General features: G+C 40.4%; 1 protein-coding gene across 10 annotated transcripts in view; it reads left to right on the top strand.

The window, feature by feature from the left end:
• LTBP1 (latent transforming growth factor beta binding protein 1) overlaps nt 1–27,493 on the top strand; it is a 416,097-nt gene that overhangs the window by 348,745 nt on the left and 39,859 nt on the right. For all 10 annotated transcript variants that reach the window (XM_054976893.1, XM_054976903.1, XM_054976911.1 and 7 more), the window contains 3 exons: nt 1,975–2,103; nt 14,580–14,720; nt 19,511–19,681. In XM_054976893.1, coding sequence (XP_054832868.1) covers nt 1,975–2,103; nt 14,580–14,720; nt 19,511–19,681 — 441 coding nt within the window. The remainder of the gene's footprint in view (nt 1–1,974; nt 2,104–14,579; nt 14,721–19,510; nt 19,682–27,493) is intronic.

The following is a 27,493-nucleotide window of genomic DNA, read 5'->3' on the forward strand; positions in this document are numbered from 1 at the left end:
CTCCCATGGATATATGTGGCCTGGACAGCACCTGGGCCTGGAGGGAGAGAACTAAACAGCTACAGATTATAACATGAGAACATGGCGTAACTATGGGTCGAGAACTGACTAGGCAAACTGACACTCTGACAACACCCCCTATTCCACTATGCTACAGCAGCTTCCCTCTTGTGTGGATAAAATGGAGGAGAGGAGAGTGGAGTGCTCTTTGCTCCCTCATTGGGGAGGAAGTGGTGGTATAAATGAAGCAAATGACTAATTTAAAACTCCACATTCTGGGGAGAAATGGAGAGGAGGGGAAATAAAGAGTATCCTCACTCCAGACCAGCTCTCCTTAATATCTCAATGCAGGATATCACCAAATCCAATGATCACCTAGAAGGGTAAACTTACAGCCCAGCAACATGGGAAGACCCAAGCATTAGTCTCCTGACCTTTTAACTGCAGGCTGTTTTTGATAACACACTTCCCTCCAAACACCTCCCCCACCAGCAGGGTAAAGGTACAGGGACCCTGCACCGGCGCAAGAGTAGGTTGATTGGGGGCAGTGTGGGTAAAAAGACCAGCCCAGTATAACCCCCTCTCCCACCTCTGGGGCCTCAAATTGGTCTGAGGCGCTTGGCCTGCTCCCTGCCCTGGACACAGGCTCGGACTAAGCAGCGGGGCCAGGAGACTGAAGCCACCGCCACGTGTCCATGCCACCCAGCCCAATCAAACCATACGCCACAGCAGCAGTCCTTCCACCACCATGGCCTTCATGTGCAGAGCAGGCAACAGGGCCCATGTCTGAAGGAGGCCGGAACAGTGACCCATGCGGCCCTACTTAGCACAGCTTCCATACTTACCACTAGGGCCCACACGAGGGTGAAGCGCCTGCACTTGCTCCCTTCGCAGGCACCATGACCCCAGTGTGGCCCCATCTTCGCCACCTTGCCACTGCTGTGGCCTTGCGCAGCCCACTCACCACCACCTCGATGCAGCCCACTCACAGCTGCCACTGCCGCTGGTGCAGCCTTGCGTGTGCAGCCCTTGTCCTTGCTGCCACCAAACATAGCCTCATGCGGTCCACTTGCCACTGCAGTCTCACGCTGCCCTCTCCTTGTTGCTGCTGCATTCCTCTCGCTGCCACCTGCTCTCTGCCACCTCGCGTGGCCCACTCGTTGTTGCCGCCATCACCTTGTGTGGCCCACTCTCCACTGCCTCATGTTCCCCACTCGCCGTCGCCACTGTCACCTCACGCGACCCGCTTTCTGCCATCTCGCGTGGCCCACTCATCATTGTCACCGCCACTGCCTCATGGGGCCCACTTGCAGCAACCACAGCCGCCCCACACAGCCTGTGCAGCCTCCATGCCTGGCCTATGAACGTCCAGCTCCGATATTGCCACGGGCCAAATGCTGAGGGGTGGGGGCCAACATCCCAGACAGGAGCCTGCACTGGATGTGCCTGGGCATGTTCCTTTGGTCCCCGGTCATTCCCTACCCCTCCACAACATGGCAGCTGCCATGCCGCCTCTCCACTTGCCTCCCCCTCTTGCCTCCCCCGCATCACCTGCAGTCCGGGCTCCCGGGTGAATCTGGGAGCCGTTGTTTCTGTTCACAAATTTCTTTTAACCCCTGGTGAGCAATACAGATAAAAAACAGATCAGAAAAATAAATTATGGTGTTCGGATCATAAGTTTGTCTGGGGGGGGGACAGGTTATTTCAACAGTGGCTTTACGAAAAAAAACTTTACTTTCTGCTATATGTCCAGGCAAATACTTTGGCTGATTAATGGTAGGGATACAGCCAAAATTTTCCCTGTTGTACATGTCTGGTCTTTTTCTTTTTAGCCTTGTTTAACCTGGGGAATAACAGTGCAGCATAAGACCATTTCTGGTATCCACAACCTACCTTGGCAAGATAACTTTAAAAAGTTCATATTATGGCCCCGTAGTCCACTGAGGAATTTATGCTTTTATGTTTTCTCTGTAGATGCAGATGAATGTCAGCTCTTTGGACAAGAAATATGTAAGAATGGCTTCTGTTTAAATACACAGCCAGGCTTCGAGTGTTACTGCAAACAAGGCACCTACTATGATACTGTTAAACTCCAATGCATTGGTAAGTATGCAGATCTTACCATGTGCCTTCACTCTCTGCATTGCCAGCAGCATTGTGGGAAGGCAAACAAAGGTACCCAATTCTTGCCCATCAATAGGGACAAGTCATACCTGCATGACCCCTGCTTACTTTTGCCACAGAATCCTTCCAAATTTTTCCTGGCTATTTGGAGAAATGTCATTGTGAATTGTGCAGTACATGGATATGGCTGGCAACAATTTCTTTGCAGTGTTTCAAAGATGTTGCTGCTGACTGTCAAAGTACAGCCCAGTTATTCATATGATCCTGTACTTGTAGATGATTGGACTGGGGAAATGGAGTGGCTCTTATACAGGAAAAATAAAAAAGCAGCTGCTTGCAGGTGAAATGTATAGCTTCTGTAGATTTGAATAATGAATATGATAATATGCTCTAAAAGTTAAAAGCTAACCGTTAACAATAAACACCCCATAGCAGTTGCTCGGCTTCCTAAACCTATTTTAACACATTTATTTAGCTGAGAGATCTAAATAAGATACTGTTAGAACTACTCTATTGTTTACTGCTGTCCATGCATCATAATACAGCCAAAACAGCTTTGTCTTGCATGTAAAGAACCACTTTCACCAGTGGCAGTGAGAAATGGGTAAACCTAGAGGGATCATGTCTCCATAGTCTTGCCAATAGGGGACTCTGGGACACAGAGTATGCTTGAGGCTGCACTACATAAATTCACAGCTATTGAATGTCCAGCAGTATCCATTGTAGGCTGATGGTTTCACAAGTCCATGCTGGGTGCTGCTGACCTTTCAACAACCAAGTAACTGCATGATGCAGACTGACTGTCCTATGCTTTCCAGCTGTGCACACTGGTAAAGGTTTCAGTCCTTCTCAGTAGTTGTTCAGCCACATATCCACAGCTGTAAGCACCATAGTGGTTCCCCACTGTGCCTGGTTTGACCTTGTTTCAGCAAATCTTAGGAAGGGTGCTGAGAGATTGAAGCTAGTAGAATCCAAAGCGATATGCTAATCCTGAGGGAATTCTACTTATCTCTAGTTTCTGACTGTCGTTTGTGGATGAAAAATGAGCAGATCTAGTAGAGTTGTACACTAGCCAGCACTTTATACTTGAATCTGTTATTGGACTCGTCTCTGTAAAGTGAACTTTTTCTATATCTGAAAAAAAAAAATTGAGGAAATAGGTATTATTAAGCACAGATATTTTCCCCTCCTCAATGGAGACAGATATGGAATAGCAATTCACACTCTTGAGGATCATAAAAGTTGTCTCTGTTAGTCTGCGGAACTGCCTACCTGTTTTCTTTTTGCCATTTGCTTGAAAATTATTTTTATTCACAATCCTGAATTTTGCAGTTTAAACAGCAAACCATTCTGTGTGGAATAACTTAATAAAAGGAAACCACGGAGGGGGGGCGTGTCGGAGCTGAAGGAGATGGATGCTTACTGAGTGAGCTCCATCTTTTCTGAGCTCAAAACCCCAATAACGTCCCTATCTCATTATCTGTTATGGCCAAACAAGAGAATGAAAGGAAGAAGCTACCCAGCAAAGCTGTAAAAAATCTTCAAGACTATTTCACTGCCTCAAATCAAGCTGAGCTGCAGGAGAGAAACTTCAGCAAGCTTTCCAGGATGGCGGGTGAGCAAACAACGAGCGCAGCTAGTCTTCAAGAGGCTTTTGATCCCACTTTTTCACCACAACTTGCTAAAATAGAGCGAAACATCTTACACCAAATGGCCCTTTTAATTTGGCCACTTGATGCCCAATTAGCAGACATTAAATCGGAACTAAACAAACAAACATAAAAGCTAAAAACGCCCTTGAGATTGGCACTTTAATGTAAAATGAAGTAAAATCCTTACAAAAAACAAATGATACTCTTCAAGAAATAATTGTTAAATTTAGAGGCGTGGATGAGTTCCTAACAACAAACGAAGATCTCCTGATTTTTCTGGCTACTTGGCTAGCAGACGCACTTCATTTGGAAGAAGGGGTAGCCCCAATTATTACAAAAGCTTATTGAGTGGGCTCAAAAAAACAGTACAATACCCCAAGAGACATTATTGCAGAATTTCTTGACCAGAGAACATGTAAAAGAATAATTGATGAAGCAAGGAAAAAAGGCTCAATCTTGCTTAAAGGTTCTCCTATCACAGTCTTTACTGATTTGCCTAATGAAGTACTCATTAAAAGAAAGGAGCTGAAAACGACAACAGAGAAACTATGACAAGCCAACATTCCACACAGATGGGTGGATTTTGTTAAATTTCTTGTGACTTTCCAAGGAAAACAATACTATGCTACAGACTTAGAATCAGGATTGAAACTTCTGCAAAGCATTAACCTAGAGGCACCAATGGAGCTTGACAAGACTTCACAAAAAAGAAAACTACCTCCTTCTAATAAAGGAAGCAAAATCCCAGTTATACTGTGTGTAACTGAGGTTGTGGGGTAGGGAGAAAAAGGACCTCCCAAGGTTTGCCTCCTTAGTTTTAGTTTCAGCTCAACAGTATTGGTACAAAACCAATAACTGGTGTGTGATTATTAACAAACCAGTTGCAGTGAGCTGTTATATCTGTATATGTTGTGTTCACTTATAGTTAGCTTGAAGAAAAGGGTTTAAAGGGGAAAGGGAGGGTGAGAGATTATAGCAAGCTGAGTTCACATACTGAAAAGAAAAATAAGGAAAGGGAGGGTAGAGTGGGTGGTAAAAAGGGGGGTAAGGAAGTAAATATTGTAAAAGAGGGGAAAGGGGGAGGGAGGGGGAGGGAGGGAGGGGGAAAAGTTTGAATTTAACAAGCTTTGAAAATACTTCTATTTATAACCAAAGAAGGTATTAGTAGTTGTTTGTTCCAATATAACCCTTATTCTAGATACTAAGTCTATTGCAGTATTTTCAACAATAGTCTTTTTTTTAAAAAAAACTTAATCCACTTTATACAGTACGATACAAAATATTTGTTTATATGTAATTCTATGATATTTTAGTTCTATACAATGCATTCAAGAATCAATGTCATTTCTTTTAATGTGAGAGGTCTTAATAATGTTATAAAGAGAAAAAGCAACTTATCAAATATAGCACATTTAAGAACGGATGCCATTATACTCCAGGAAACTCATTTAAATCCAAACTGTAAGGGAATTCTGAAAGCCAATTGGATTAAACAACAATTACATGTAAAAGGAATCTCCATGTCAAGAGGTGTTTTGATCATAATTTCCAAATCGGTTAGTTTCCAACATATAGCAACTTATAGCAACTTATAGTTTCCAACATATAGCAACATATCCCAGTGGCAGATATTTGTTTATTAAAGGTACTCTGGAAAACCAACCAATTACGCTTGCATTGATATCTGCCCCTAATTTTAATCAGTTAAAGTTCAAATAAAAACCCTTAATAAATTAAGTGAATTCCAAGAAGGTGAAACAATCATTGGTCGTGATTTTAATTACATCATAAATCATAGTCTAGATAAATCCCACCACACTCAAAACCCAAAAACAAAAAAACAAAATACTGCTTTGGCTGACTTACTAAAAAAATTTCACCTAATAGCTATCTGGTGTTTAATGCACGATCAGGAAAAAGACTACACTTTTCATCCAGATGCAACATCCACACTACAGAAAAACTAAAGAATGTAGTGATCAATTCACAAATTGGCAATATATGATCAGACAATGCCTGGATATCATGCCTATTTTCCCTTGACCCACAAACTACCTCAGAGAGACATTGGACACTAGATAAAAAATTACTACATGATAAAAACTCAATTAGATTAATTGACCAGGCCATATCACATTTCCTTAAAGACAGTGAGACACCCGAAATTTCACCACATATAAAATGGGATGCTTTTAAAGCTGATCTGAGAAGTCATCTCAATTTCAGCACACCTAAATAAAAAGAAAAAAGAACAAAAACAAATAATTTTAAATAATATTAAGTAACTAGAACAACAACACAAAGAAAAAGGCAGCAAAAACATCATAAATTACTTAATAAATGTAAATTACTAGAATCAATAAAAACCACTCAAATTAAAAAAAAACTTTTAACAATGTTTTAACAAAAACATTGGTTCCACTCCCCAAAATATCTGAAAATTTTATCATGGAGAACAAAAGAAAAGAGAGCTTCCAGAATAATAACATCAATACAAGACTCTAAGGGAATTACCCAAAATAAACTTAAAAGTATCACCCAAATGTTAAAAAAAATTTATAAAAAATTATACATTTCTAAAAACCCTCCCTTAGAAAAAATTCAGGAATACTTACACACTAACAAACATATCAAGCAATTAGAAGAAAATGATTGGCAAATTTTGGAAAACCCAATAACAACAAAAGAAATCCAAGAAACTATCCAAAAATTAAAAAACAATAAGAGCAGGTCCAGACAGATTTCCCCCAGAATTTTATTAAAAAATTATTAAAAATTTAACAGATCTTTAGCAAATTTATTAACAGAGGTATGTAATAATTTATTGGATACGGGATTACAAACACCCTCTTGGAGCAATGCTATCATAATTGTCATTCTAAAACCAAGGGAAAATCCACAAAATCCTGCTTCATACAGACCCATCTCTTTATAAAACCAAGACAATAAGATCTTTACATCTATTCTTACTCAACATCTGAACACTTTTATAGGCCATTATATTCATCACGACCAAACTGGATTCATTCCAGAAAGGAACATCACCGATAATATACACAAAACACTCAATTTAATAGCAACCTGTAAATGCCAACACACAGAAACCCTTCTCTTATCACTCGGTATAGAAAAAGCCTTTGATTGCCTAGAAACTTCATATCTTCAATCACTATTAAAATACATGGGGTTTGGGAACAAATTCATTCAAGCTACCAACTCAATTTACATGCAGGCAAAAGCTCAAGTTAAAATAATACTTCATCTGATGAAATAAAACTGAATAGAGGAATGAGACAGGGATACCCTTTATCACCTCTTCTATTTGCCATAGCCCTGGAACCTTTAGCTTTGGAAATACGCAAAAATAAATTTATTCATGGCGTAAAACTTGACTCCAACGTCTATAAACTAAGCATGTTTGCAGACAACATGCTTTTATATAGTATCACTAACCTAAAAGAATCCCTCCACTACCTTCAAGAAACACTTGAAACATTTGCTCAAATTTCTGGCTTAAAAATTAATCCAGCCAAATCAACAATACTTCCCATCAATCTTACACAACTAACTAAAGAAAATATAACTTTCAATGGGCAGGAAAATATCTATTTTATTTAGGAATCAACATTCCGGCTAATTTAGATCACCTGATAAAATACAACCATATGCAAAAAATCAAAGATATTAAAAGTGATATCCTTAAATGGAATAAACAGAACAACACATAGTATGACAGATTCCATTTAATAAAAGCTTTCATTTTCCCTAAAATATTTTTTTTATTTCGGGCAATACCTATTATAATACCCCCAAAATATTGAAGCACTGGCAAACTATGTTTAATAACTTTTTTTAAAGATTTTTATTGGGTGAGTAAAATTTAATATTACAAATTTTTAAATTAATACCCTCATTTCCATATTCCCCCACCCTTTCCCCTCCCCACTTTATCTCAGACTTCCAACAGTTTTCCAACCCGTTGTCTAAATCTACTACTTATATCTCTTTTTCTTTTCTTATCCATTCTAATATACTACTAAAATAGATATTATATGTTAAACTATAAAAGATCTAATATCAAATTAACAATTACAGTATGTTTCTAACTTATCTTTTCTCCTCTTGTAAAGATTGCCCTCTCTTCCCTTCTGCCAAGTTAATAGTTATCTAGCACCCACATTTCTCCCTTTATGTCCCACTTCTTTTCCAAATACTGTTTTAGTTTCGCCCAGTCATTAAAGAATTCCTCTGGATTCTGTTCTCTCAGCTTTCTTGTCATTTTGTCCATTTCTGCCATGTACAGCAATTTTTGTATCCAATTTTCAATAGTTGGTACTTCTTTTGTCTTCCACTTCTGAGCATGTAAAATTCTCGCTGCTGTTGTCATATAAAATAATAATGTTCTATATTGCCTGGGAATCCCTTCCAAGTTCAAATTCAACAACAACAGTTCTGGGTCCTTATTTATTTGAATTTGTAAAATTGCAGTCATAACTTCTATACTATCTCCCCAGAACTGCTTTGCTACCTCACAGGTCCACCACATATGATATAATGAACCTTCACGGTTTTTACATTTCCAGCACTTATCTGACATTTTATTATTCCCATATGCTATTTTCTTCGGCGTTAAGTACCATCTATATATCATCTTGTAAACATTTTCTTTAATATTAGTACAAGTCGATATCTTCAGTGTATTTTTCCATAAGTATTCCCATGCCTCCATTGTTATGTCTCTATTGCAGTTTATAGCCCACTTCACCATCTGGACTTTAACAGTTTCGTCTTCTGTGTACCATTTTAACAAGATCTTATAAACTTTAGAAATCTTTTTCTTGCCTTCTTGTAGTATACATTCTTCCAATTCTGAGTTTTTCCATTTAAATCCCGATTTTAAACGATCCGAATCATATTAGTCTTTGATCTGCCTATATTGAAACCATCCGTAATAGGGTACTTCATCTTCTGTTTTAAGCTTGATCATATTCTGCTCCATTTTCAACACCTCTTTATATGACAAACATTGTTCCCTATTATAAATTATCCTCGGGTCAATAGCTTCCATTGGCACCACCCACGTCGGGATACCTTCATCCAAATATTTTTTATATTTTTGCCAAACCGTGAAGAGACTTCGCCTAATATAATGATGCAGAAACATAGAGTCCGCTTTAATTTTATCGTACCATAAGTACGCATGCCAACCAAAACATTTTTTATATCCTTCAAGAGTTAAGAGTTTTAGATTCTCTAACAACATCCATTCTTTGAGCCACACCAAACATATTGCTTCATGGTATAATCTTATATTTGGTAATTGTAGTCCCCCTCTTTCTTTGGCATCACATAAAACTTTCATCTTCACTCGAGGCTTCTTCCCTGCCCATACAAAGTCCGATATTTTCCTTTGCCTCTTGTCAAATTGCTTGTTGTCTCTTATTATTGGTATTGTTTGCAGTAAAAACATAATTCGTGGAAGTACATTCATTTTAATTACTGCTATTCTTCCCAGCCATGACAAATTCAACTTATTCCATTTGATTAAGTCTCTATCAATTTGTTGCCACAGCTTTTCATAATTGTTCTTGAATAAGTCAATATTTTTAGCAGTAAGTTCTATTCCTAAATATTTTACTTTATGTGTTACCTCACAGTTGGTAATTTCCATTAATTCTTGTTGTCTTTGTTTTACCATATTCTTGCATAATATCTTAGATTTTCTTTTGTTAACATAAAATCCAGCCAAATCACCAAATTCTTTTATCTTATCCAACAATCTTGGCATATTTTGAATTGGATCTTCTACAATAACCATTACATCATCCGCAAAGGCTCTGACTTTGTATGTAAATCCCTTAATCTTCATACCTCTTATGGCGTCGTCTTCTTATATCTGCATCAGTAAGATTTCCAATATCAAGACAAACAACAGTGGAGACAATGGGCAACCTTGCCTTGTACCCTTCCGTATTTCCAATCTCTCCGTTAATTTGTCATTTACTACAATTGCTGCACACTGGTCTTTATATATAGTTCTTACCACTTGAATGAACTCTTTTCCCATCTGTAACTTCTCCATTGTGGCGAACATAAAATTCCAGTTTAAATTGTCAAAAGCCTTCTCTGCATCTACAAAAAAGAAACCAACTTCTTTTTCACAGTGTCTGTCATAATATTCTATTGCATTTATTACAGTCCTTAAATTGTCTTTGATCTGTCTGTTTGGTAAAAATCCTGCTTGCTCTTCTGCAATGAATTCAGCCAGCCATTCCTTCAGCCTCTCCGCCAATATTTTCGCAAAAATCTTGTAGTCATTATTTAACAGTGATATAGGTCGATAATTTTTTACATTACATGGATCCTGCTCTTCTTTTGGAATCAATGATATATTAGCCTCATTCCAGGTTTCCGGAATCTTTTGTCCCTTTAAGATCCCATTCATCACTTTTTTCAGGAAAGGCCCACCTCTTTTGCCATTACTTTATAAAATTTAGCCGTTATTCCATCAGGTCCTGGTGCCTTCCCCAATTTAGTCGACTGTATTGCATCCATAATTTCTGTTTCTGTTATTTCAGCATTTAATTTTCGCTTCCACTTCTCAGATAGCTTTGGTAAATCAATTTTGCTCAAATATTGATCAATACTATCCTCATTTACCACTTTATTCTGATATAATTTGGCATAAAATTTGTAAAATGCTCTACTTATGGCTGATTGATCCATTAACGTCCTATCTTCTTCTATAATCTTAGTTATCACTCTTTTTTCCCTCCTCTTCTTCAGTTGCCAAGCTAAATATTTCCCCGGCTTGTTGGCACCCTCAAATGTTTTTTTGTTTTAGTTTCTTCAATTCCCATTCCAATTCTTCGTTGTCCATTGCTTTTAATTGTTCTTGCAGAATCTTTATCTCCAGGTGTAATTTCTTTTTCCCCGGTCTTTTCTTTAATTGAGTCTCTTTAGTTTTTATCTTTTCCTAAATTTCTTTCCTTTTTTCTTCTTTTCTTTTTTTGTCTCTCGCATTTAAGTCCATTAAGACACCTCTCATAACAGCTTTGTATGTATTCCATACTTTATACGTTGGTACAGATTTATCCAAATTATATTGTATAAAAAATCTGGTTTCTTTCTATAACAGATCTAAATTGCCCTCCTGTTGCAGTAAATCTTCATTAATTCTCCATCTAAATTTTTTAATACATTTCCCAAATCTCCACATAACTGGATTGTGATCTGAGCTTACTTTGGGCATAATTTCAACCTCTTTAGTCCATATTGCCAATTCCTTAGAGGCCTAGATCATGTCAATTCTCGATAGCGATGAGTGCCTTGCCGAATAATAGGTAAATTGCTTGACTTTGGAGTTATTTCTTCTCCACACATCCTCCAAATTTTCCTGATTTTGTATTTCAAAAAAAGATTTTGGCAATAATCCCCGTTTCTTTTGAGTCCCCTTTGTTTTTTTGTCTTCCTGTAAATTTACCACTCCATTAAAATCCCCTGCCAGGATTATTTGTGAATAAGTCACTCCATCTAATTGCTTCTGTAATTCTTTAAAAAAATTGTCTTTAGCTCCATTTGGTGCATAAATCCCTACTATTAGTGTCTTTTGGGAGTTCCAAATAATTTCCACCGCAAGATATCTGGCTTCAGAGTCACTAAATATCATTTTAGATTGCAGCTCCTCCTTAATATATAACACAACTCCCCTTTTTTTGTTTTGCTGCGGCAACAAATTCTTTTCCTAGTTTATTATTTTAAGTACTTTTGATCTTGTTTTTTAACATGGGTCTCCTGTAAACAAATTATATTACAACATTGCTTGGATAGCCAATGAAAAATAGTTTTACGCTTAGAAGGTGAGTTAAGTCCGTTTACATTCCATGATATTACTTTACACTCCATAATCAAATTCTAGGTCTTTTAGGTAAGTCTTTATCATTGTCCAACAAGAACATCTCCATCTCATGCCGCGCTCTGATAGTTCTCCTAGTTGCTTGAAACTCAAAACTCAGGCCCTCTGGAATTTCCCATCTATATCTTATATTCAACTCTTTCAAAATCTGAGTCAGATCTCTATATTTTTTCCTTTCTGTCAGGATTTTTTTAGGTAACTCCTTCATTATTCTCACCTTTTTTCCTTCCATTACCAGTGGGTTTTGAAATTGCTTGCTCACAATGTCTTCTTTCATTTTTTTGGTAGTAAACTGCACAATCATATCTCTAGGCAGATTTTTTTGAGCTGCATATCTTGAATTAATTCTGTACGCCACATCCACGTCTTACGATCTCTTCCATGGTTTTATTCAAGAATTCTGCTAGTATTTCCGATATCTGTTCTTGGGCTACCTTCCCCTCCTCCTCCGGAACGCCATGGAATCTAAGTTGCCTTTCCATATATTTACATTCCATCACCGCCACTCTTTCATTCAAGCCTGTGGTTTCTGCTCTAAATGTAGTGGTTAGCTTCTCCGTCTTTTCTTCCACCTCGTTAACTTTGTGCTGCGTCGTCTGTAGTTCCTTCTTAACCTCGTCGATACTCTTTGTTAACTCCGCCACTTCAGATTTAATTGTCTCCTTGAGATCTTTCATCATCTCTTGTATTACATCTTTTAATTCTTTGTTGCCTTCAGCCACTTTCTTATCCAGATTATCAAATGCCAACTGCCAATCCTTTTTTGACATCGTGGGGCTTGATTTACTCTGCTTCCACGAGTCTGCTCTCTTTCGCAATTCCGTGGCTTAAATATTTAAGTTCCCAAATTAAATTTCTTGTTTTACTAGTATTTTGTCCAAAAGTTAGCACTTTAACTGTCCAAAATGGCGGGCGTCTTTTCTCTATTTGAAGAAGGCTTCAAATACCCAGATATAACATCATATGCAAATTCCATTCTTCTCACTAAAATTATCCAGATGCTAGAAATAAAAGAACACCCTGACTGGATAAAAATCTTAAAACTTTTTCATCATCCCCTAACAATACAAGAGGTAATGTGGTATAAGCTTATGCCCAAATCAAATAAATAATAATTTATTTTTAAAAGACCTAAATAAGATCTATGATTTATTTAGACTAAAACTAACACCAAATATTTCTTGTTTCTCTTCTTTTTTATCGCAGGATTGGTTTCCACCTGATAAACAGCAAAATATCCACAATTTCTGGATTCAATCCAACAACATGAGATTAAAAGACATAACAAATAATAAAGGCTTACTTGTTAAAGACGATCTAAAATGGAAAATTAATAATACGATCCCATGTTTTTATATTTCCAACTTTCTTGAACAAATTAAGTTAAGCAACATATTGCATAAACCTAAAACAGAATTTGAAAATATATTAGATCAGGGCAATATCTCTAATCTCTAAAATATATAAAATCATTATACAGCTTAATAAACCAAAAACATATAACTTTCAGTCTAAATGGCATCAAGACTGTAATCTAATAACAACACAGGAACAATGGGAAGAAATCTGGTTGTCAAAATTATTTAAATCTCCAGTTACAAACACAAAACGCCAAACTTTTAAAATAATGACAAGATGGTACTATATGCCAAAAAAAATAGCTATAATCACACCATCCTATTCACCTAAGGGTTGGAAAAAATGCGGTGAAATTGGATCGTATGCCTATTGCCCAACAATAAACAAGTTTTGGAGCAATGTACTACAGCAGATTGAACAGATAACAGGTTACAAAATTCCTTTGAAACCTCAAATAATTTTTTTAGACTTTTGCAAAATCTTAAAATCCCTGTAATAAGACACAATCTCATAACTAGCTTTTTAGTAGTAGCAAAGACACTGATTGCTTTGCACTTGAATAAACAAACATCTCCTTCAATAAGCCAATAGTATTCCAGAGTATGGGATCAATTTATTATTGAAAAATTACAGATAATCTTCACCATTGTACTACTTTAAACACTTCAACACAGTTCTATGACAAATGGATGCCTTTTTTATATTAGCAAGAATGATCTTCCAAACCAATTATTTCAACAGATTATTTATAACATAATATAAATAAGCAAATAATAGTACAGCATGACACTTGACCTTAATTAGATCAATAAATGTAATGCATATAGTTAATCTAACAAACTTTATTCTAAATACTGTATTCTATACTTTGTTCTTTTTAACTATCATTTGACTCTTACTGTATTTTGAATATGTATGTTCGACCCAATAAAATTTTTAAAAAATAAATAAATAAAAGGAAACCACAGTAAGAGGCTAATTCCACTGTGGGTCCAAATAACTTCTTTCCTGGTGTGAAGTTTCTTATTTCCTTAAAGCTACACTGTTTCTACCCCTCTATAAAACAAGTTAACAGGAAAACTGAGATGTGGTATCTCTAGATTTGTTAAGATCAGTTTGCTTATGGTCCAGCAGCTTATTTATCCTTCTCGTTCAAAGGAGGAACATACATGCAATCTTTCTAAAACTTGGTTACTAATAAAAGCAGCAGTGGACAGGGAAAAGCAGAATCGTGGATATGCCATGAAAAATCAACGGAGCACCATATGGGGCATTCAGCACTATATTGTTCCTTGAATAAGAACAACCAATTGAGTTTTCTGTCATTTCCCATTGATGAGTAAGAAGAAAGAGAGTGACATCCATGAAGCACACAGACTTTTGAAAACACAACTATGAGCATCCTGATTTAGATTTATGTTAATTTTTTAAAATACTGAAAAACCAGTCCTTTTTCACCAATCCACATAATATTTTACTTTAGTTGTTTTACTGGACAATGACGTTACTTTTCATTTCCGTTTTAAAAGATACAGATGAATGTCAAGACCCCAACAGCTGTATTGATGGCCAGTGCATCAACAACGATGGATCATACAGCTGTTTCTGTACCCACCCAATGGTCCTGGATTCCACAGAAAAGCGATGTATTAAACCAGCAGAATCAAGTGGTATGTCTTATTACATGTATTGCAGTGTTTGGGGGTTCATACATACAAGTGTGTACTATCAGCAAGGATAGAGTGAAGTTACTTGTAAGTTATTTCAGTTTTCTTTCTGAGAGAATTTAGGGTCATAGTCTCCCATTTCTGCTGGAATGCATTCCATGTAGTTTAGCAAAATTTGGCCAGGGATTGTCAGCTGATAGCAATCTTGACTGCTTATTGCTCTGTATGTTGCACAGATTTGATAAATGTGACAGAAATCCATACTTTCAGTGCCTAAGCTGCCCCAATCCCTTCAATATTGGGGAACTCTTCATCCACGTTTCAGTATTTGAGCAAATATGTTTCATCTGTTCAACCACATTTTCAGAGATTCCAGTATTTGTCAGCAGTATGGCCACAGTCAGTATTCTGGGTTGGTGCTTGCGGTGCAATAGTTTTACTTATCACAGTCCTGTTTGCACAAAGCAACAAGCAAGAGCTAGTGTCATGTGCTGTTTTTTCATTTTTGATCAGTTTTGCTTTGTACAAAAATCAAAAGTTCATTTGATGCAATCCAAATTTAAAGTGTGGTATGAATTGACCTAAGTTATTATTGGGGTTCAGGCAATGCTAAAATATACCTTCCTCTGTGTCTTGGACAAGCAAAAATGCAAGATGGGATACAGTCAAGTTAACAGTGTGAGTGTTCCTTGCAATGCCTTTCTTATATTTCTGTTCGTGCAAAAGCTCTTTCGTGAACAGAAATGTTCATGGGATCCAACTCTCTTCATAGAGATCTATGGTATATTTGCAGGTGCCTCCCCATTTATGTGATTTTTTTTAATATAAATTTTTATTTCAGTTAATAAACTCACAAACATAATCTAAACCATACAAAAAGGAAAAAACCATAAAAGATAGACTGTAGTCTTTTAAATCATATAATTAGCAATCAAATTATGTATCTATATAGAACTTGCTTATATATTCTCTTAATTTTTCATTTCTATTTAAATATCTTTATTCTATCTTTTCTATCTATCTCCATATCTAATAATAATTTTATTATGAACATATATTTTAACACTTCGTTTTAATTTAAATTTAAGTTTAAATTTAAATTTATTCTTAATTGTTCTTACAGCCCAATCCTAATCCCCCAGGCAGCGCCATCGCTCTTGCGCCGGTGTAAATGGGGTGGCACTGCACGGCACCCTATGGACTTTTGCAGGATAGTCCCGCTGGCACCCGAGTGTGGCAAGGCGAGATGCAGCAGCCCCTGGGAGGTCCCACCCACCATTCCCGACAACCCTGCTTACACCAGCCGATGGCCACACCCTCCCCTGACATCCAGGCAAGGGGCAATCAGTGGCGCAGCCAATGGGGAGGGCCAGACTGGTGGCTGCAGCTTGGTGCGCCTGCAAATACACGCCACTGCTCCGACCACCAAAAGAAAAAGGTTCCCCCCTCTGAAAAGTAGGCCCAGATAGTAGGGAGCTGATCTATGTTGCCTGGAGATCAGTTGTAATTCTGGGAGATCTCCAGCTATCACCTGGAGACTGGCAACCCTAAGTAGTCCCCAGGTTCCGGAGAAGCAAGTGGGGGGAGGCGGAGCCATCAATGAGTGACAGGAACGCCCATTGGGAACTATGTGGGAGGCTGGGAGGCCGTTTGGAAATGAGGGGAATGAAAAGCATGCTCAGACTTGCTGCTGCGCAACTTGAACACATCACTGCATCTCTACATAGCGAGAACGGGGGCCGGACCTTGACAGCCATGTCCCAGTACTGGGGAGATGCCCCCCGAGTGAACTGACAGACCCTCACCACGCCAAGTCCATACCTGCTTCTGCAAACACATCCCCCACCCCCTGGCAGCGGCTTTCCACCTGCAGTGACCATCATCCTGGCTTATCAGATGCCAGCAGCTCAGCCTATCAGAGAATGAAAGTCCTCAGTGCCTCTCCCCCTCCCCCACCACAGACATTCATGGGCCGGGCCACAGTTCAATCCCCACCCCACATTGAGGGGAAGAAGGGGGCAGGGAGACTGGACGGGGTGCCACTTGATACATTTGTGGGGATGTGTGAGTGGGCATGTGTGACAGGGTGTTGAGTGAGGAGCTAATGACAATGTCAGTCAGGCATGAAAACACAGAAGTTTGTTGTTTTTCAACATGTTTTATTAAACTGGAAAAAGTGCCACCGTCCCTCGGTAGCCAATGCATTTTGAGCAGCCCTCATTCTGTGCTCCCAAGGGTGGGGCGGAGATGCCGACTGCCTTGAGATATCGCTTCCTGGGTTGGATCTGAATGACACTTGCAGAGGATTGGGCGGGGGGCCGAAGCAGATGTGCTTGGTTGTCTCCTGGACAGTTCTGACGTGCCTGCAAGGGAAAGACACGCATGTGCAGCTAGTAACTCAGCTGAGCCAAAGCCCACACTCCAACATCTGAGAAAATGCACATAGTAGAGATCAGCAGCGGGAGCTCCACAGGTGCAGCTGATGACCAGCTGATGCAAGACTCTGTGGCGAGGAAGCGCTCTGCCTTGGGGTGATTTTACCTTTAAGGGAGAAAGTGAGCAGGTACTTACAAACACCTGGTCAAGAGTAGTTTTCTGGACATCTGCCTCTGGGGCAGGCAGGGGCTGCCGCCACTGTCCTCTCCCCTGCCAAGGCGAGTTCAGGTGTTGGGGCAGCCAGCACAAATCAGCGAGCTGGGTAAGCAACCGCCCATCTCCCTCTTACCTGTAAGTGCTTCCTCGCTCCTTACTGAGATGGAACTTCAGAGTCAGATAACCTGCAAGGAAACTTGAGTGGTTATTGTTAGCCAGACAGTCTGGACTTTGCCCTTCTTTCCTTGAGCGAGTGCAAAGTTCTCCCACGTTTCTTGCAAAGTCCCCAAAGTGCACTCAGTGCCTGCCACTGTGGGTACCCTCTCTCCCGCCTCATGTTCAAAGTACCCACGGCAGAAAGCACACGGGCAGAGCTTTCAGCCACGTGCTAACTTCCCTGAGGTCATGGGCAGCACAGGCAGATGCTTTGTAGGGTGCGTCTGCAGGTGATTGAGTGCGAGGAGGGGGGCTCGTCCACGCCAGAAGTGCACACGGATTGGCCTCTGTGATAGTTCCCGTCCTATGCTTCTTCAGGCCATGGGGGCGGGGCTGGGAGCTCGGAGAGGGGGCTGAGTTTTCCCCGTTCAATGGGCACCTATGGGCTACATCTTGTTTTTTCGTGGCATAGGTTTTTTGCGCCACTATAGGTGTTCCTGCTTCTGGCAGGGCTTAGGGAGCAAACTAACTCTGGCCCCACCCTCTGCCCTGCCCCCTCCTGCGCCGGCATGGGGCCCTGCACTGTTTCTCCGCCTCCATTCGGCCGCCCCTTGCTCCCACCAGCGGCGGCCTGACAGCGGTAGTATGCCTCATGCCGCCACCAGCAGAAAGGCATTTACGCCCACATAGGAGCCAGTTCTGCCAGCGCAAGCCCTAGTTTGGTCCCTATTCACTCTACCCCCCCCCCCTTAGGATTGCACTGCCCATCTTCAACTATGTAATTAAAAAATACTTTCCATTTTTCTTGAAATTCTGAGATCAGCCTATTGTGTATATAGGATGTTAGTCTTACCATTGTTGCATATTCATATAATTTGTTGTTCCATTCCTTAAGATCTGGACATCTTTTTGCTGTTCATTTTGCTGCAAATATTACTCTTACCTCCACCACCATGTACTTAATTAATTCACTGTGTTTTTTTGTAGTATTACTTGGGCAAATATTTTCAGCACAATCCTAAGAAGAGTTAGTCTAATCTAAGCCCATTGAATTCAATGGGGCTAGACTGGCATAACTCTATTTCGGATTGCACTGTTAATAACATATTTTTGGGATTCATCACAAACCTGAATTTTAATATTTTTTGTATTTCTTCATGTACTTCAATGTTTTCTTGCTTTCTTACATGTCCACCACATGTGATAAATTGTTGCGTCTGTATTCTGACATTTACAGCACTTTTCATTGTACTTTTCATTAGTTTTTGCAATGTCTTTGGGAGTAATATACCATCTAAAACCATTTTATACCAATACATTCAGTAAATTTAATCTTTTTAGTCCATACGTTTTCCCCCTGGCTCATGCATATATTTTCTTCATGGTTTTACATCCATTTTATCATGCAATATTTTACGTGCTCTGTTTCTGTAACATATTGCAATAGCATTTTATATATTTTTCCTAGTAGGTGCTTTGAATCTCCAATGATTAATTGTTCAAAGATGGTTTTTTCTCTCCCGTTCATGTAATTGTTAAAGAATACTCCACATTCAAAAAATACTCTGACTTGGTATATTATATGTATTATCCTGTCAGAGTGGAGATCTGCAGCAGCACCAGTGCTGAGGGGAGACAGCTTCTCTCCTCACCAGCATCATTTTAATGAATGGAGAGGAACCATAATGTGGACTTCTTTTTCATATTCTGGATTTGTCAGAGTATCCCAGTGGTGCCGGCAGCGGCAACATTCCTGTGGCTCTCACATTGCTGGGCTATATCTAGCATTTGAAATTGGCTGGTGTCAGAGAGAGGATTTATGGGTGAATAAAGCCTTAACCTTGATTGTGTATGGCTTCTTTTTGCTTATGAATTAAACCGCCTTTATTTGTACATTAAAATTTGACGATTACAAAATGGTTCTCACTTTGGGGGAAATAAGCATAGAGATTCTTGTCATCTTAGTTTGAAATACATTGTACTATACTAAGTTCTGAAATTTTAAGCACATTGTAATGGTTATACATCTTTTTCTTATATTTCAGAACAAACTGAAGAAACTGATGTTTACCAGGACCTTTGCTGGCAACACCTGAGTGATGACTTTGTTTGTAGCCGGCCTTTTCTTGAAAAGCAGACTACTTACACAGAATGCTGTTGTTTATATGGTGAAGCATGGGGCATGCAATGTGCCCTCTGCCCCATGAAGGACTCAGGTAAGACTTTGACCAGTGACTTGGGGAATATTTCATTATTAAACTCTTTATTTTGTTCAGAACCTTAACTTCACATAAGGCTTGTTGAAGTTTACAGCACTAGATGTTTAGATTTTCATTACCTATATTCTTTGGAAGATGAGATCATGCACTGTTATAATCACATGGTAATTCCAGTAGCTTGATAACCTTCTAGCATTAGTCCAAAATACTGAATCACTTCAGGTCTTTGCCTGTTTTGGATCCCTAGCTGTTGTGGGTTTAAATTATCAGTTTCTACAAGGTGCCATTTTCCCTTCATTCTTCTGTTTGTTTCCCTTCCCCCCAATAATTTTAATGTGTTTCATACGGTAAAAATAAGATCTATCTGTGAAGGATTAGGACTTTGCTGTGAATCAGAATCAAAACTCTGTTCCCTTTTGTCTTTTAATACTCTGCTGTCACCTTTTTAATATTTGGTTAACCCTTTCTCCCCTAAATAGGAGGGGCAGATAGAAGGATCAAAACCACCTTAGAGAGAGTTCTTGGGATAAATCCTTCAAGTCTCTGCTGTTCATAGTTATGTTTTATATCCCCTATCTTCGCTTGAAACTTGGTCAGGCACATGGGATAAATATAGAATTGTGCCTTGTGATGTGTAAGTGCAGAATTTAGAAACTGCCTAGATTATCAAACATATAGGCAAGCTAGTTGATAATTTAAATTTTCTTTAATCCTACATGCTTCAATCATCTTCTCTTTGTCTATATGCATCTAATAAATTGGTCATTTGGAATTCCGGTTTTGACTGAGGCTGAAAATTCCTGGGCTGAGAATTCCTCAGTCAAAACCGGAATTCCAAATGATCAATTTATTAGATGCATATAGACAAAGAGAAGATGATTGAAGCATGTAGGCTTAAAGAAAATTTAAATTACCAACTAGCTTGCCTATATGTTTGATAATCTAGGCAGTTTCTAAATTCTGCACTTACACATCACAAGGCACAATTCTATATTTATCCCAAAATATCAACATTTTAATGAGTCTAAGGGCTTTCTTTTGAATCATGTACATGTAAGTGGCAAGTAGGGCTCATGGGATCTTTAGATCCACCAGCTCCTCTAAGAGGCAGAGGAAGGTTCCTTCCCATAAATTAAGATGATATCGTGAAGGTGGCTTTTCCCACAGACAGCTGGCAGTCGCAGGCATCACCTTTGGTCTGGATCTTGTATAAATTATGGACTACCACTGAACAGAACACATAAGTTATGGCTTGCCTTTCAGTGTCAGATAGACGAAATTAACAAAACAGAAAGAGGGGAATAAAATACAAATTCCTCCATTATCTAGTATGTAAACTTCCAATTACTAGGTTAACTAGGACATCCCCTGGAATGGAAATGATGCATGAGGTGCCAAATCTATATACTGGAAATGGGCACGAACCACAAGACGAACTAAAGTTTGTCACGAACTGGGCTGGTTTGTGCTTCACGAACCAGCGGTTCATGGAAGCCCGTTTTCCATGAACTTCCATGAACTGGTCTGCCAGTTCGTTTGGTTCGTGTTAAACCCCACTGTGAAGCGGCAGGGAAAGGGGCATTTAAACCCTCAGATCGGCTGCTTGTTGGGGATCTCTGACAAGCAGCTGATCCAAACCAGCCAGGGTGAAATACCCCTTTCTCTGCCGCTGTGAAGCAGCACGGAAAGGGGCATTTCACCCTTGCAGGCATGGATCAACTGCTTGTTGGGGAGATCCCTGACAAGCAGCTGATCAGGGGGTTTAAATGCGACTTTCCATGCCGCTGCGAACATTCATGCCAGTATATTCAAACAATAGCGTCACTGCTGTTCCAACATAAAATCACGCTTTGGAGAAAATGGCATAGGAAGCATCAATATCTATCTATTTTTAACTTTGGTCAGGTAAATAACTCAATTGAAATTCACTGGGATTTGGGGAGGTGGTAAACAAAGCTATGCATTGACTGTTCACTGCCTATTTGGGTAAAACACAAATATATATAATTTTTGCTCCTTGTTGCCTCTAAAGCAAAAAGAGGCTCTTAGTCTATTTACTGCAGCGTGTAGTGGAAAAGGTAAATGCTTTGGAGTAGTAAAAGAGACAGTTGCAGTTTGTCTCTCTAGATAATGCCATAGCAGAATTGATGAATAGATGTTGTATACCCTGCTCAGCTGGTGGCCTACATCATGTTGTATGCTCATTCATTCTTTTGTCTCTAACACTCTCAGTCTTTCCTGTGATTTCACTCTCATGAAATTCAATGAGATCATTCATTAAACCTGTAGCATACCTTATTAATTACTTACTTCACACATGGTGGCCAGAGCAGAGAGTCTCAAATGCTTGCAGTGTTTTAACAACCTGGACTGATTTTGCCTTTTTTGCCTGATTTTGCTTCCAGCAGCGTCCCTCCAAAAATGTTTTAGATTTTCTTGTGCCGTACCAGGGTGGTCCAAAATGGAAGGGGAAATGGTGCTATAGAGGATTAAATAAAAACAAAAATATAGTGCATGTTTACTTGGTACTCTCTGGATCATGGCTTATGATTTGGAAGTTGTCAGCAGTAAAGCATTTCATGAAATTTCCATTGGAATATGAAAGAGAAAACGTTTTTTGTCTTTCATTTCACAACAGCAGAGTATTTGTATTTCTGCTAAGGGCCCTGTAAATAACATGAAAGGTGCTTTAAATAATAATCTGTTCAAAATTATTGTCACTGCCAGAAAAAACAAAGGTTTGAACCTAACAGCTTCAGAAGCTAATCCATGATGAGATTTCCCCAGTACTTTTTAAATAAAAATAGCAGCTGCATAGAGCCCTGATTCCAAGGGGGTGGGATTTTGCCTTGTTTGTTGTTATAAATAAATATTTAACCCATGTCTAACCATTCTTTTCCAGGGTTGACAGCTGTGGACTTTGATATGTGCATAGTTAAGAGTTCTATAATAGAATAATTATAATGGCTTCTCTTTTTATTGAGAGGAGAAATAAGACCAAGAGCATCATCCACAAATCCCACTGCACTGACTTTCCAAACTTACCTGGTGCCCAATACCTGCTTGAATTCTGAAGTCTTATATGGCAGGTCAGCTATAGAGATTGGTAGTGGCCCGTAGCTGATAATGGTAGAACTACATACAAGCCACAGGCTTGTGATTCCCATCTGTTACTGTTGATGGAGCCAGGAGATGGAATTGGCACATAGGTTCTGTGTGCTACAACTTAAATGGTTATATAAATAGTATGTAACATAAACATAGAATATGTAAAGAATAATCAGACCATTTGCCCAAATTTAAAACCAGAAATCATTAGTTAATCCTCAGTAATAAGCACTTCTGTTGTTTTACTGTTTTAAAAATTGGTTGAATTCAGGATGTAGTAGGTCTAAGGTTTGGTAAACCATTAGGTTATAGGGCCTCTACCTTCATTCTGTTTTACAAAAAAATTTCCAAGAAAAACACAGAGTGAAACAAAGTGTATGAAAGAATAATTTTGCCCTCTCTTCAGTATGTGGCATTTGAAGTAGACATGGGCACGAACCATATTACGAACTTCAAAAACCCACGAAATTGGCAATCACGCGATCGCAATCCGGCGGTTCGTGATTGTCCTCAGCCAACGAACCAGCATTCAGAAGAAGCCTGGTTCAGTGAGTTTGGCCGCAGTTTGGAAAGCCAGACAGTCAGGTGCCATCAATCAATTCCCCTGGAAACGGAGCCGGGGGAAAGCCTGAACTCTGTCTGCGCTCCTTCTGTCGCCCTGGAAACCCGAATGGAAGCCCAGCTTACCTTGATCTGCAGGTCTTCCTTCCAACCATGGAGCTGCAAAGTGGTTACAACTTGGGAGAAGATGCCCAGGGGAGGGAGGGGGAGGAGTGTTCTGTAACCATGGGCACTCCAATCTCATCCCTGCAAACCCTGATAGGCAGCTCTAACGGCCAAACACAGACCTCCTGCGTTGCTCTATGGGACCTCAGTTTATAAAAAGCACTACGCTTCTAGGCTGGCTTTCACTTTCAGCAAGCAGTGGAGTGTGAGAGCTGTTGCTTACTACTTGCTAGCCTTTGGGGAGAGACAGAGAGAGTATAATTGAGCTTGGATTTTTGTGGGAGTTTCCTGGGGGCCTCGGATTGGAGAGGGTATAACTCCAAGATCCCTATTGCAATCTTGACCAAACTTGGCTGCTGGCTGGAGGAGAGTGCTACACACTCCCTGTGAATATGGGCTCTGTAAGTGCAAGGGGGCTGTTCTGGTGCCCGCGAACCATTTCGGCAACGGAAAATGTTTGTTGCAGTTCGCGACTTCGGGATCGTTGTCGGCACCGAACCACGAACTGCTGATTCGTTAAATTTTTTTGGTTCGTGCCCATGTCTAATTTGAAGTAATATTGTTGGCTTAGGAAGAAACTTTCACACTTCTTGACCAGATGGTCAGAGGTTCAAGGCTTGTCTGGGGAAACTGGAATTGCTCCATATTAGAATTTTAGGTATATATATTGGTCGAGTCTGATTTACTACTGGAAGTTCGGGAACTGTGTGTATATTTTCCAAATCCTTGAATATTTGAACATATGTAACAAAGAGGAAAACCATTAACACCAGAAGATTTAGAAAATAAAGCATGCAGTAGAATTACATACATATATATGCTTTTTCCAGAGAACATGCTGTTTTGTTTCAGTGACATACAATCTGTTTTTAAATCAGATTTTTTTTTGTGGTCAAAGATATAACTCACCTAGGAGAAAACCCTGGGCTTTAATAATAGTTACTATTGTCTGTCCCTTTCAAAAATAGTTATAAAACTTAATTGCCTATTTTTGAAATTGACCTCAAAGTCTTGTGTCCTGTTTTGCAGGGAATTTTTTGGCTGCCTAAGTTCTACAGTTATAGCAGCAGAAAGCAATCAGTAATGTACAGAAAGGAGAGAAGTAGGGGGAAGTTGAAATAAATGTATGTTCACTGTGGTTCAGATAGGAAACTTTTGTTTGAAGAACTGGAAATAAGCTGCAGGCTTCTGCACTTCCTCCTCTCCTCACATGCGTAGTTTCCCTTTCCTGCTTATAGCCCAAACTATAGTTTGCTCCAACATCTGAACTAGCAAGCTATACTTAGTGCTTGGTTCCAAACCAGCATCAGAAACCATGGCATGAACTGAGTTTCTGAATCTCAGCAAGCATAGCATAGTGTGCAGGTCTAGTGTTAAAGACAGTAAGAGGACAAGGCAACATACAAGACACAATGACAACGTTGGAAGTAAAAGGCTGCAACTTTATTGGTTAACAGTTTATGGAGCCTTGTCATAGCATAGGGCGTGGATCCAAGCATTGGCTGATCTGCCTGCTAGCCAATGATCTACCTTGCCCCCCCCCAGCCCACCTGCTGACAGAGGAAACCACATGTTGACAAGATGTGGGATTCCATAAGGGCACAAACCTCTGTGTGAAGCTTTCTGCAACATGGGAATGAACATGTCCCAACAAGCCCCTGAACAGGTCTTGTCCCTGCAGTACATCACCCCAAGGCCTATTTCCCTCCGGAAGGGCCCAATGCCAAAACCACTTCAAGATGTGAGCAGTTACCATGCCTGGCACCCACCAAAGCTCCAAAAGCTGCATCTAGTCCCGTGCACTTTGCTTCAGTTTGCTTCTGTTGGGCTGCAACAGAGTCCCTTGCTTCAATTTGGTTTGAGTAGAAGGGATGTGATTCTCTGGTGTGATTCTGGGGGATTCCATTCCCTTGCTTCAGTTTGGTTCTGTTGGGCTTTCTCTGGGTTGAGCTCAGCTTGCATTTAGGAGTGTGCCATGGCCATGGCAGCCTTTCCCCAGTGTGTTTAGAATCATAGAATCCTAGAGTTGGAAGGGACCTCCAGGATAATCTAGTCCAATCCCCTGCACAATGCAGGAAATTCACAACTACCTTCCCCCAACTGCCCCAGTGGCCCCTGCTTCATGCCCAGAAGATGGCAAAACACCTCCAGAACCCCTAGCCAAACTGACCTGGAAAAAAAAATTGCTTCCTGACCCCAAAGTGGTGGTCAGCATTACTCTGGGTGTATAAGAAGGAGCCACGAGAACTAAACACTTATGTAACCCTTCCTGCCCTCCCTCTCATGATCTGCCTATGTTCACAGAATCAGCATTGGTGACAGATAGCCATCTGGCCTCTGCTTAAAAACCTCCAAAGAAAGAGAGCCCACCACCTCCCAAGGAATGTGGGAGAACCCACCACCTCCCAAGCCTGTTCCACTGAGGGACCACTCTGTCAGGAAATTCTTCCTAATGTTTAGCTGAAAACTCTTTTGATTTAATTTCAGCTCATTGGTTCTGGTCTGACCTTTGGGGGCGATGCAAAGCAACTCCATACCATCCTCTATACGACAGCCCTTCAAAGTACTTAGAGATGGTTATCATATCACCTCTCAGTTGTAGGGCCGGATCGAGGGGGCGGGGGGGGTAGCCTGCCCACGGTGCCGCTAAAGAGGGGGTGCCAGGTGTGGCTGCGAGCCGCTGGGAGCGCGCTGCGGCTTGCCATGTGGGAGGCTGAGCGCCTGCCCCGCCGATGGGGTGGCTGGCTTGCCGCATGTGCAGGACCTCCCAGCCCTGCACTCAGCCACCTACGCGGCAAGCCACCCAGCTCCGCAGTGCACCATGTGCTGAGGCGGCCAGCTTGCTGGGCGGGTAGCACGGGGCAGCGGAGCAGGCGAACTGTGCAGATGACTTCCTAGCCCTACGCTCAGCTGCCTGTGCGGCAAGCTGGCTGCCCCAGTGCATGCCCGTGCCACCGCCACCACCGCCAAGTCTGTGGTGCACTGGGCGTTGGGGCGGCTGGTTGCCGCGTGGGCAGCACGCCTCCCACCCTGCGTGATGACATCATGGGAGTGACGTCATCACGCAGCGTTGGGCCGGACAAGGGTTGCACTGGGCGCCAGCAACCCTAGATCCGGCCCTGCTCAGTTGTATCCTCTCCAAGCTAAACCTACTGAGCTCCTTCAGCCTTTCTTCATCGGACTTGGTCTCCAGACCACTCACCATCTTCGTTGCCCTCCTCTGGACACATTCCAGCTTGTCTATATCTTTCTAAATGTTGGTGCCCCAAACTGAACACAATATTCTAGGTGAGGTCTAAACAAAGCAGAGTAGAGCGATATCATCACTTTGTTTGTTTTGGACACTATATTTCTGTTGATACAGCCCAAAATCATTCCCTCTATTCCTTCATTCAAATCATTTGTAAAAATGTTGAACAGAACAGGTCCCAAGACCAATCCCTGAGGCACTCCACTTGTCATTCTTCTCCAAGAGGATGCAGATCCATTAATGAGCACTCTTTGGGTGCAATTTGTAAACCAATTACAGATCCAGCTAACAGTAATAGGATCCAAACCACATTTTACCAACTTGTCAACAAGGATATTATGTGGAACCTTATCAAAAGCCCTACTGAAATTGAAATAAATTATGTCTACAGCATTCCACTGATCCAGCAAGGTAACTTTCTTTTTAAAAAAGAGATAAGGTTAGTCTGACTTGACTTGTGCCTGAGAAACCCATGCTGGCTCTTAGTAATCACAGCCATCCTTTCTAAATGCTCAAGTACTGACTGTGATGATTTGTTCTAAAACTTTCCAGGTATAGATATCAAGCTGATGGGTTGGTAGTTACCTGGATCCTCCTTTTTCCCCTTGAAGATGAGGGCAACATTTGGCCACCTCCAATCTTCTGGCACCTCCCCTGTTCTCCAAGAATTATCAAAAATAATGGACAGAGGCTCAGAAATTACATCCGTGAGTTCTTTTAGTATC

Source organism: Eublepharis macularius, chromosome 1 (genome assembly GCF_028583425.1).
Source record: "Eublepharis macularius isolate TG4126 chromosome 1, MPM_Emac_v1.0, whole genome shotgun sequence".
Lineage (NCBI taxonomy): Eukaryota > Metazoa > Chordata > Lepidosauria > Squamata > Eublepharidae > Eublepharis > Eublepharis macularius.